Source organism: Palaemon carinicauda, chromosome 31 (assembly GCF_036898095.1).
Source record: "Palaemon carinicauda isolate YSFRI2023 chromosome 31, ASM3689809v2, whole genome shotgun sequence".
Lineage (NCBI taxonomy): Eukaryota > Metazoa > Arthropoda > Malacostraca > Decapoda > Palaemonidae > Palaemon > Palaemon carinicauda.
In genome coordinates this window covers 10265367-10278714 of record NC_090755.1, presented here as the reverse complement: position 1 = coordinate 10278714, position 13348 = coordinate 10265367, and the positions used below count along the sequence as shown (strand labels likewise).

The 13348-nt window shown below is 43.1% G+C and overlaps 1 protein-coding gene across 1 annotated transcript in view; it reads left to right on the top strand.

The window, feature by feature from the left end:
• The first annotated feature begins 5501 nt into the window (after positions 1-5501).
• LOC137624264 (titin-like) overlaps positions 5502-13348 on the top strand; it is a 52466-nt gene continuing 44619 nt past the window's right edge. The window contains 1 exon segment of the mRNA XM_068354800.1: positions 5502-5672. Within this exon segment, the coding sequence (XP_068210901.1) occupies positions 5631-5672 (42 nt within the window). The 5' untranslated portion in view covers positions 5502-5630.

The following is a 13348-nucleotide window of genomic DNA, read 5'->3' as shown; positions in this document are numbered from 1 at the left end:
AAAGGTATTACTTTGGTGCTACTATAGCGTGAGGTCTACCGCCATATGTCGCCTACCCAGGTGGAGGGTGAGGTCTACCGCGTGACCAGCGTCCCAGAGCCCCGCACCTAACCATCAACATGTGAACTGCCCAAATCCACCAGAAACGTGACCTGTCCACGTGACCTGCCCATATTAAAGGAAGCAAATGGAGCGCCTAAATCAGTTTTTCCCTCGGCCTAAAAGAGATATCATCGATTGAGGGTACTTAAAATGTTGCTGAAGGAGTTTTATAGAGGAGTCATTCTGACAGAAGAAGCAGCACTCGCCTTCTTAAGAGAGCACAATCTCTTGGATACAGTTCAACAAGCAGATCCATGCCATGAATGTGGTTCTGTTATGCAGGAAAAAAAAAAAGCGTAACAGAGGAAGAAAATTCAAGCCTGTGTTACGTTGCCCTCGAAAGGGTTGTCAAACTACACGGTCTGTTCGTACAGGAAATAAATTTTTCCATTATACGGACATGAACAACAAATTGCATTGCAACCTAAGCCTGTGTGAAATATTAGAATTAATATTTCTCTTTGTATTGGATATACCAATGTCCACAGTAACGACTCTCACAGGAAAATCTGCCAATACTGTAACTGACTGGTTCAACGTGTGCCGAGAGGTGTTGGTCGTCAGCTGTTCCAGTCTCATCTTGATCATTTTTGCTGGAAGGTGATGAGAAAAATTCCAATAATCTATTTGTGTCATTCTTAGAAGATGTACAAAGTGTGTATCGCTAGAATAAATGTATGGAAATATATGATAACCTGTTTGATGTACGAAGAGGGTATCGCTAGAATAAATGTATGGAAATATATGATAACCTGTTTGATGTACGAAGAGTGTATCACTAGAATAAATGTATGGAAATATATGATAACATGTTTGATGTACGAAGAGTGTATCACTAGAATTAATGTATGGAAATATATGATAATATGTTTGATGTACGAAGAGTGTATCGCTAGAATAAATGTATGGAAATATATGATAGCATGTTTATTTTGACCTTTATACTTCTTTTTAATGTAATTAGAAATCAAATTATCTATCTAAGTCATTTCTAAGATATGTTTACATTGTTTATTGCTTAAACAAATGTATGAAATGTGTTTTATCTTTGAGGGACGAATAATTCAGCAGTAGACCTCTCGCTATAGTGCTAACGGGAGGTAGACCTCACGCTATAGTGCTAACGGGAGGTAGATCTCACGCTATAGTGTGGTAGACCTCACGCTATAGTAGCACCATTACTTTTTTATTTAATTACATGCGAGGTGCTGCAGTAATACTGTGATTAAGCAACTGACAATGGATTAAACGGTATCATAGAAAAAACAACTCAATAATAGTTCAGGAGGATGCTCGGGAAGTCGGTTCCCCCCTGCTACTGTCAGGAGTGTCAGGAGGCCTCCCAATCTGCTGGGCAGGGTGGAAGTATCACAGGGCAGTATCTTTCACAAAATCAGCTATTGGTTCAAACCAAGAATCCACTAGCTTAAGTACGTGTCAGTTTGGTAAGTTTTGAAGGCAGGCAACCTTCAACCTTATATATACTGCAGGAATATATCCACGATTCCTTTAACACGTTCTCTCTCCCCTGCGGTAGTCACTGGGCAGGTTGTGTAGCATACCTGGCTCCTTCACAGGACAAGAAACATCTCGTCTTGGATAGCTGTCTCGATGTTAACATGGGATGATCCTGGATGAGAGTAAAGAATGTCCGACCCTTTTTTTTATGCAGGTAAGCTACCGTACCAAGCAACTTTTCTATATGGGATGCATGTAAGTATTTTTCCCTATCCTTCTTGCAAGGGAGACGATTGACAAAGAGATATAGAGCCTAACCCTGTCACTTTCAATTTAGCAATACATTTCAGATGATATCCCATTTAGGATATACTGTAGGTTCCTCCATGAGAAGGTTGAAGTTGATTATGGGAATATCACTGCTGGAAAGCTTGGAAAATTAAATAAGAAGAATGGCAAGTTAGTAAAGATTACAGAGGCCATAAGTGTCATGACTGGTGGTGTGGCCATATGTTGAGGAGGGCTTGGAAGAACCATTTATGGGGAGTAGATCAAGAGGGAGACAAAGAATTAGACAGTGAGAATAAGTGAAGAATGATGTGGTGAAAAGAGGATACCTTTGATAAAAAGGCATTGAGGAGAGTACATCAGGCAACGAACCCCTTAATTTAGGGATAACAATGGGAAAGAATCAGGTTCCTCCATGTCTCCTGACAGAAACTTCGGGTAGTGTATAGTTGCTGCAGAGATTCCTGGCAAAATAACAGCCCCCCCCCCCCCCCCCCAATCATGCCATAGCCAATCATGTTGTCTTTTACATTATCAGTTGATATAGTTTGAAATTTGTAAGGGGATGTATTGTGACCACCGCTAACGTGGTTGGCTGTGATATCATCAGGGGTTGTGGCTTATTTCACCAGAAATCTTTGCACCGACTTTAGTATTTCCGAACTTGTAAAGAATAACAAGGCTTCTCTTTTATGCAATCATACTCTTGTTCATGTACTATAAGTATTAAGAACATGTCATTGACCCTAGTGGGTTTTTTTAATCATGTTTAAGGCATTTCTCAATAAAAACGAAACTTCCTCCTCACAATCATAAGCAAACACAAGTGTCTCCAGATGATGAGTGGTACAATAATTATAAGTATATGTACAGTAAGTTATTACCTGAAAAATTATATTTAACTGAACGAAAATTGCAGGTATACTTTTCTATCTAGTTTCTCTTCCTCACGTTTTGTTAAAGTTTATATAGGAGGAATATTTTAATGGTATTACTCTTAAAATATTTTATTTTTCCCTTTTTCCTTTTCTCACTGGGCTATTTTCCATGTTGGAACCCCTGGGCTTATAGCATCCTGCTTTTCCAACTAGGGTTGTAGCTTAGCAATTAATAATAACAATAATATGCCATTATAAATAAAATTTTGAGTAAATTATATTGACATTTTCATTCATGGGGGAAAATATTTGCATATTCATATCTATGATGAATGTGAACATCGAAGTGCGGACTCATATCTATGAAAGTCAAGTGCCAGTGTTTGGTCAAGTGTAAACAAGCTGTCCGCGGTCATGAGATATTAAGAATCAGAGTTGTCATTCCAGCTCTTTTCGCGCTAGATCTGGCGTGTTTCTGGAATGTATAGCGCTTTTCAAAGTGTATATATACTGTATATATATATATATATATATATATATATATATATATATATATATATATATATATATATATATATATATATATATATATATATATATATATATATATATATATATATATATATATATATATACATATATATATATATATATATATATATATATATATATTATATATATATATATATATATATATATATATATATATATATATATATATATATATATATATATATATATATATTATATATATATATATATATATTATATTATATATATTATATATATTTATATATATATATATATATATATATATATATATATATATATATATATATATATATATATATATATATATATATATATATTATATTATATATATATAATATTATATATATATATATATATATATATATATATATATATATATATATATATATATATATATATATATATATATATATCTATCTATCTATATATATATATATATATATATATATATATATATATATATATATATATATATATATATATATATATATATATATATATATGAAGAACAGATTGGATTTCACTATCTTTTGACACACTGCATTGAAGTAATTTCTGCTCCATTGTTATTATATATGAGACCACTTTTTGTTCTCTTCAAATATGCAAAGAATTATAATTATCCACTCCCTGTGTCTATCACTTCGTGTCCTTCAGTTTGTTATTAAACTGATTCGTTTTAAGCAATATCTTTTCCATAGCAATGATTTTGTCCATGAAAACAAGCACAAAAATATATATAATTCTGAATTTTTGGTAAAATTTAGAAACTAGTCTTTGATATTCCAGTTTAGTCAGCTGGGCTAACTAGAACAAATTCCTTTCCACTCCATATTGAAATATAAAGGGATGAAAACCACATTTTGAACTACTCGGTTCATTGATCTATTTACGAAAAATTTTCTATCTGAATCTTAGTTTATCATTTCAGCATATTCTATAGAGGCTATGAAATTTCCATCTTACTCCGTTATACTCTTGCCATCCTCTGGATTTTTTTGCCATAAAATAAATGTTAAAATCTTTAACAAAAGTTCATATCTCGACCCATTGATTTATCTCTTACAATGGTCATTCTATTTTTCTGTAAAAGGTTCAGTATGGGCTGGAGAGTTTTGGTAAACAAAATGAGATTATGAAAATAAAATGTAACTTTCTATTAAACGAAAGATATTTGGTGCTACTATAGCGTGAGGTCTACTACCCGTTAGTACTATAGCGTGAGGTCTACTGCTGAATTATTCGTCCCTCATAGATAAAACACATTTCATACATTTGTTTAAGCAATAAACACTTAATCTAAACATATCTTAGAATTGACTTAAATAGATATTTGGATTTCTAATTACATTAAAAAAAAAGGAATAAAGGTAAAAATAAACACATATTTCCATATATTTATTCTAGCGATACACTCTTCGTACATCAAACATGTTATCATATATTTCCATACCCTTTCGAGGGCAACGTAACACAGGCTTGAATTCTCCTCCTCTGTTACGCTTTCTTTTTTTTTTCCTGCATAACAGAACCACATTTACGACATGGATCTACTTGAACTGTATCCAAGAGATTGTGCTCTTAAAAAGGCCAGCGCTGCTTCCTCTGTCAGAATGACATATAAAACTCCTTCAGCAACATTTTTAGTACCCTCAATCAATGATATCTCTTTCAGGCCGAGGGAAAAATTTATTTAGGAGCTCCATTTGCTTCCTTTTATATATGGGCAGGTCACGTTTTTGATGGATTTGGGCAGTTCACATGTTCGATGGTTAGGTGCGGGGCTCCGTGACGCTGGTGACTGGTCACGCGGTAGACCTCACCCAAAGACTATAGTCTTTGACCTCACCCTCCACCTGGGTACTACCCAGTGGGTAGGCGACACATGGCGGTAGGCCTCACACTATAGTAGCACCAAATATTTAATCAGATATGGTCCTACCAGTTTTCATGTATACATCAGAAATGTGGGTCATTACTAAAGCCTTACAGCAGATTGACATATTCTCTGGGATTTCATTGTTAGATTTATTTTTAGCATATCTTTATAGCATATTATAACTCCATCTACATTTTTATAAGGCCTTTGTATTTTATTTATTTTTTCTTACGCGGGTTCCTTGCCGATGACTCGAATTTGAGGAATTATAGCGCGTTTTAAGAAAGGATCTGGCACTTTTTTGGAAGATCCTATAGCGCGTTTTCAAAATCCTAAATGGCAACCCTGTTACCCTGTTAGTGAGAGTCTAGAGAGAAGAAACTAAGGGATGTAAGTGAATCGTCTTGAAATCTTGCCCTTTTGAAGCAATTCCTCGGTACATTAGACTAAAAGGCATTTTGACTATATACGCGATGGAGGAAGATAAACTCCCGATGCAGCGGAAGCGAAAAAGGGTGAGAATCATTTTAGTCTAAGGTATATTTACCTTTGAAGACAGTCCACTGTCGTAGCGGCTAGCATGGGTCATAAGATTTCTCTACATTATTATTATTTGCTAAGCTATAACCCTAGTTGGAAAAGCAGGATGCTATAAGCTCAGTGGCTCAAACAAGGAAAATAGCTCAGTGAGGAAAGGATAGAATTACCCCCCACTACCCAAATTAAACTAATTGATGAAGAGCAATAATGTAATTATATGACGTAGTTAAGGTTTACGGTTTATGTATAATAGCGGCCACCTGTATCTATTATTGTCTAACTTTGTATACGGCAGTGTAAGGGGGTGGCGGGGGACGTTAGCCAACCTCCCCCCCCCCCTGTTAGGTAAGTAGGTAAGGACACAGCTTGTAGGTTAGGTTAGGGGGGAAAGTTTAGGTTAGTTGATGTCCATTTTTATTGAACGCATTAGGAACTGGCCGTTGATATACAAAGGCTCCCCTTTGTATATCAGCGGCCCGTTCCTCCAGCGAGCTTAGAATATGGACACCAGGTAAACTAAACTTCCACCCCACCCCCCCACCAAACCTACAAAGCCGTGTTCTTACCTACTTACCCTATGAGGGCAGGGCCAGCATCCTTGCAGCCCCCCCCCCCCCCCCTTTACACTGCTGTATTCTTAGTTAACCATCATCATACACACAAGTGGCTGCTATTATACATGCACTCCGAAAGCACATCATATCATTTGCTGTAGTTAAAGTTTAAAGTTTTTCCCCTCTTAGAAATATTGTTCCGTGTTTTACCATAAAGTTACCTCGGTAATGGGTGGACAAATTCCTTACTTTAAGGAAGTGGTCGCACAGACTCTCAAACCCCCCCCCCCCCCCCCCCCCATAGGTTAGGTCACAATACAATTTCCTGGTTTTCCGTGACATGATTTTTCAGGGTGTATGTATGATAGCGGTCACTGGTATGTATGATTACGGCTGACTTAGAATATTATTATTATTAATACTTGCCAAGGTACAACCCTAATTGGAAAACCAGAATACTATAAGTACGGGGGCTCCAACAGGGAAAACTGCCCAGTGAGGAAAGGAAATAAGGAAACTAAAAGAGAAGTAATTGAAATGAAATATTTCAAGAACAATAATAACGTTAAAATTAATCTTAAATATATAAATTATAAAAACTATTAAAAAAACAAGTGGAAGAGAAATAAGATAGAATAGTGTGCCAAAGTGTACCCTCAAGCCAGAGATCTCTAACCCAAAACAGTGGAAGACCTTGGTGCAGGGGCTATGGCATTACCCAGGGGTAGAGAACAATGGTTTGATTTTGGAGTGCGCTAACACCATTGTTCACTATGCCCCAACCCATAATTTACATAATTTCATGTCTAGATTTTAACCAGTATGCCTACAGTATTTACTAAATACCAGCCTCTATAAATACTGGTTAATTGATCTATTTTACCCTTGCTAGTGCTGAATGTACACATCAAATGGGGGCACACATTACATTTTAGTTAGTTCCAGTCCAATTACCGATATTTTGGTAAAATTGTTCCGGGTGATGTTGATGAGGGAGAGGTCTAACTGGTGAGGGACCTATGGTTGTGGTTCTATCAGGGACCTATGGTTGTGGTTCTATCAGGGACCTATGGTTGTGGTTCTATCAGGGACCTATGGTTGTGGTACTATCAGGGACCTATGGTTGTGGTTCTCTCAGGGACCTATGGTTGTGGTTCTCAGGGACCTATGGTTGTGGTTCTATCAGGGACCTATGGTTGTGGTACTATCAGGGACCTATGGTTGTGGTTCTCTCAGGGACCTATGGTTGTGGTTCTATCAGGGACCTATGGTTGTGGTTCTATCAGGGACCTATGGTTGTGGTACTATCAGGGACCTATGGTTGTGGTACTATCAGGGACCTATGGTTGCGGTTCTCTCAGGGACCTATGGTTGTGGTTCTATCAGGGACCTATGGTTGTGGTTCTATCAGGGACCTATGATTGTGGTTCTCTCAGGGACCTACGGTTGTGGTTCTATCAGGGACCTATGGTTGTGGTTCTATCAGGGACCTATGGTTGTGGTACTATCAGGGACCTATGGTTGCGGTTCTCTCAGGGACCTATGGTTGTGGTTCTATCAGGGACCTATGGTTGTGGTTCTATCAGGGACCTATGATTGTGGTTCTCTCAGGGACCTATGGTTGTGGTTCTATCAGGGACCTATGGTTGTGGTACTATCAGGGACCTATGGTTGTGGTTCTCTCAGGGACCTATGGTTGTGGTACTATCAGGGACCTATGGTTGTGGTTCTATCAGGGACCTATGGTTGTGGTTCTCTCAGGGACCTATGGTTGTGGTACTATCAGGGACCTATGGTTGTGGTTCTATCAGGGACCTATGGTTGTGGTTCTATCAGAGACCTATGGTTGTGGTACTATCTGGGACCTATGGTTGTGGTTCTATCAGGGACCTATGGTTGTGGTTCTATCAGGGACCTATGGTTGTGGTTCTATCAGGGACCTATGGTTGTGGTTCTATCAGGGACTTATGGTTGTGGTTCTATCAGGGACCTATGGTTGTGGTTCTATCAGGGACCTATGGTTGTGGTACTATCAGGGACCTATGGTTGTGGTTCTATCAGGGACCTATGGTTGTGGTTCTATCAGGGACCTATGGTTGTGGTACTATCAGGGACCTATGGTTGTGGTTCTATCAGGGACCTATGGTTGTGGTTCTATCAGGGACCTATGGTTGTGGTACTATCAGGGACCTATGGTTGTGGTTCTATCAGGGACCTATGGTTGTGGTACTATCAGGGACCTATGGTTGTGGTACTATCAGGGACCTATGGTTGTGGTTCTATCAGGGACCTATGGTTGTGGTCCTATCAGGGACCTATGGTTGTGGTTCTCTCAGGGACCTATGGTTGTGGTTCTCTCAGGGACCTATGGTTGTGGTACTATCAGGGACCTATGGTTGTGGTACTATCAGGGACCTATGGTTGTGGTTCTCTCAGGGACCTATGATTGTGGTTCTATCAGGGACCTATGGTTGTGGTTCTCTCAGGGACCTATGGTTGTGGTACTATCAGGGACCTATGATTGTGGTTCTATCAGGGACCTATGGTTGTGGTTCTATCAGAGACCTATGGTTGTGGTTCTATCAGAGACCTATGGTTGTGGTTCTATCACGCCCCAGTAACTATACCGACACTCATAGAGTGAGCGAGTTGGGTTTATTCCTGGCATTCCATGCATCCTTTTTTTCTCTGGTATATTTAGCAATAATTATGCCTCAGAAATGGTGCTTTAAGGAGCATTTCACGGAGCGACACAGGTTGAGCCCAGAAATAGATTTCTCCTTCGTCAAAATCCCTTTTTAAATACTTTGCTTGAATGGTTTCAGTTGAATATCTCCCATGAATCTATTAGAAATAGAATCTTAGAATAATGTTCTTTGTACCCCATGACCAGAAATTGATATAAATATAAAGTCCAGTAGTATGTAAATAGGCCTAATTCAATTTGCTATTATGTTGACTAAACAGTTGAGGCCTAGTTTAGCTTAACATACCTAATTATGTATTATAACATTCATTATACAGAAAGATGCATTATTAAAAATCTCTCTCTCTCTCTCTCTCTCTCTCTCTCTCTCTCTCTCTCTCTCTCTCTCTCTCTCTCTCTCTCTCTCTCTTTTTGACAATTATATATATATATATATATATATATATATATATATATATATATATATATATATATATATATATATAAATAAAACAAACACACCGAATGTTTTAGTCTGAGAAACCAACCAAAATAAATCTTCAAGTCGCCGGTCTTCCTCGGTGTTTTCTCTGTTGCTGCCCTCGTCGGAACTTTCCTCATTTTCTTCTGAAGATGAGCGCTCCGGCTTAAATCTATAATGCTGAATACTGCCCCGACATTCAGCTGTCAAAATTTATAATTGTGGGTCATTTTTGTCATCTGTATCGGTGAAATCCAAAGCTGATTTCTTCAGTATCGCTCGTATTTTCCTATGTGTCCGCCATTGCCAGGGAAATCAGGTGTTCCTGGTATGACATCACGCGGCTGTTCAATTGGCCTACAGGCGGTGCTGCGAACACAGGAAATTTCAAGGGCTGGGCATAACCAAATTTGGACCGATTATAGCCGTGACAAGCGTTTGAAAAATCTATGGTCAATTTATTTGATACTTCCAAGCATTTTAATGTAGAATAACAGGTTTTATGGCCACTGCGTGACACCTTTACTTGCCTATAATTCACATGTCTCTGCCGTGGCTCGCTTGATTCGCAAATAATCTCACTACTCCTCTGTTCTGGCAAGCGGTTCGTGGATGAGCACTGCATGCCAATCTCGGGGGTCATTATTTCATGGATAGTCAGTTGAGCAACAATAGCTATACTGGGTATACAGAAAGCCGTTTTCAGCATAATCAATTATCGAAGGGACAAATTACACTAAATTTCAAAGTAGATTTGTTCTGTAACCGAAATACAAACCACGCTATTTACATTGGGTTTACCTTTCGGCGTAGTTGAAATTGACGAGCCAATAGATTTTAACGAGGGTTAACTACCCCCGCGCTAGTTAGCGGGGGTAGGGGAAGTGGTAGCTTGCTTACCCCCCCCCCCCCCACACACACACACACACCGGTGATTTGCTCCACTTCACGTTTGGTTCGGACGATGTGCAGACGTGCCTGTCTATCGTCCTCGTTTTTGACAGCCTTAATCTTTTCTTTGCTTTTCCTCAGCTTTGTGTGATTGAAGTTGGCCTCGCCCTTTGGTGTTCATCATGCGCAAGTGCCTTGGGATTGCCGGCCGCCTTTGCGGTACCTTCATGTCTGCGGTGGATACCGATCCTCACACCCTTTGCCCACAGTGTCGAGGCCGACGGTGTGATAGTGAAAATACATGTAGTGAGTGGTCTGCCTCCCAGTGGGAGAGGTTTGCCCGCTGGCATAAGAAGAAGTCCAAGAGAGACCGTTCTCTTTCGAGGGTTGCCTTGAAGGAGGAAGGCTCTCGGGACTCTTCTTCCGCCGCCCAAACCTCCTCCGAAGCCCCCCCTCATCCGGCTCCTAGTGAGAGGCCGCCGAGTGGGAGCGCAGGCCCTAGTTCTGTTTCCCGACCTCGGGGTGCGGGAGAGGGCGTCGCCTCCCATAGCGGGGCGGTTCCTCCTCCTCCTCCGGGGGAGGATTTTGTTAATGTTAACTCTATGTATAATGATGATCTTTTTCAGCTTTGGGGTTCCTTGGGGCTTAAGGGCCTGCCCTCCAAGGAAGCCCTGTTTGACCTTATTCAGTTAGGGGCCGCTGTCTATCGTTGACGTCGTGGTGGCAGAGGCTTCCGACAAGTCTGGTCAAACCTCTGCGGCTCCTGATGTTGAAGGCTCTCCTCCCCCTTCTGTACATAATTCGGAGGGGGAAGGGGGTCCTACGGGCTCTCCTGCGTCTAAGTCTCCCCCTCAGTGGAGCACTCTGACTGAGACTCCTCTTCGGAGGACTGATGATCCTGACGACCTCCCTCGTGGCCACCTTAGCCGTAAGGCTCATCGTCCGCTTCGCCTCAAGGGCCTCCCGTCTCCCTATAAGGGTGTCAAGAGGCGCCTTTTCGAGTCTTCTCCTCCTCCTTCCTCCGATAGGGACTCTCCTCACCAGAAGCAGTCTGTAGCAGCCGCGTCCTTAGACCTCTCCGGGGATCGTTCACGTTCTCCCACGCCTTCCAGACCTTCTACTTCCTGTGCAGACGGCCAGCAGTCTGATCTTGTCAGCCGACAGGCACCGGTCCCTTCGGAGCAAAGGGATGGCGCCCACGTTGTGGGCGCTTCCCTTGTGCGTCAGGGTTCCCCTGCGCGCCCTTCTGCGCGTTCACGCATAGTTGCACACCAACGCTCTCCTGATCGCCAGCGCTCTTCTGATGATCAACGCCCTACTGCTCGCCAGCGCTCTCCTAAGGACAACGAACATTCTCCTGTTCCTGCTGCGCGCCCAGCGCGCCAACGGTCTCCTGAGCGCACTAGATCTCCTGCTCGTCAACGCGCACCTGCGCTTCCAGTTCCTGACACGCGCCCTAGAACTCTGGTTCAGGACTTGGTTAAGGACTCGGTTAAGGACTCAACTTCTCCTCGCCCTCGCGATCCTGCTCGTCAGCTTTCTCCTGCGCAGCAACGCGCGCGGTCTCCTGCGCGTACATCTAGAGTTCCTGCATGCCCACGCGCCTCCTCTTCCGGAGCCCACTCGCAAGCGTTCGCCTTTGCGCGTCGCGCCGACAGTTCCTGCGCAGCCTTCTACGCGCCGTCTCCCTGCTCGCCAGCGTTCTCCAGCACGACAGCGATCTCCGACGCGTCAACGTTCTCCTGCTCGTCAGCGATCTTCTGCGCGTCAACTATCACCTGCGCATCAGCGTTCCCCTGAGCGCCGGCGATCTCCAGATCCTCATCGGGATCCATCGCCTGCGCGCAAGCGCTCTCCTACGCGTCAGCGCCCAGCAGATCCGGAGAAACATAGGTCCCCTGCGATCAGCTCGCCCATGCGTGGTCGCTCGCCTGGGCGTTCTACGCGCCATCGCTCGCCCACGCGTCACAGGTCTCCAGGACAATATTGGTCCCCTGGCCCTCAGCGGTCTCCTGAGCGCTGTCGTTCGCCCACGCGCCAGCACGTTCACTCGCCAGCGCGTTCACTCTCCAGCTCGCCCACGCGCTCACTCGCCTACGCGCCCGTGCTCGTTTGTTTCCGCGCGATTGCGCGCCTGCGCTCCAACAGCCCCTCGCGTACGACTCTTTCGTGTCACCCTCACGTGAGCGTTAGCACGACCCCCGTTCGCGTCGGGTTCCGCACCTCGCGGCAGCAGCAGGGACGCGTGTCGCCAGGTCGCAGTCGGGATCGCCTCCACCTAAGCGCAGGTCTCTTTTGCAGGACAAGGAAGGACCTTCGTAGAGGTCAAGGCAACTTTCTTCCCCTTCTTTTTTGCAGGCAGGTCCAGTGGTGTCCACTCTGAAGGATCGCCGGATCCCCTTCCCTGCAGCGGGAATTTCGGACTCTGTGTCCGTGTCTCGGCAGTCCTGGTTTGGTCCTTTGATGCGGGCGTTAGTGAAGGCTATGAAGCTGGCACTCGCCGATCTAGGACACAAGCCAGCGACGGCCTCGCCCCCGCTGAAGAGAAGGAGAGGAGTGGACTTCGTGGTGACTTCTCCCAGGGAGAAGTTGGTTCCTAAGAGGTCCGTCAGGAAAGCCCCGTCCCCTTCGCAGTCGTTTTCTCCTTCTCCCGTAGACGAGGCTTCTCCGTCCTCGGGAGAGTCCAGTGAGGTGGCGGTCTCCCCCTCGGCACCAAGGGGGGAGTCACCTCCTCGTGGAGGAGAATCGTCTCGCGCGGAAGGTGCCTACTAGACCACTTTGCTGGAGTCTTGTATCCCGCCCAGGAGGGAACCCAAGGACTCCAAGATATTGCCGAAGTCTTCTTCACGTATTGGTCAGGAACCAGATAGACCCCGAGAGAACATCCACGTGTCTCCCCAGGAAGAGCTTCCGGGGACAGGAGACTTAGCTGCCAGTCCGCAGGGAGGAGAGCAGCAAGAGTCTGAGCATGCCTTCTGGTAGGGTCTTGGGCCTGATGAGACAGCTCAACGCGTTCAAGGACCCTGTGATCGCCCCCCG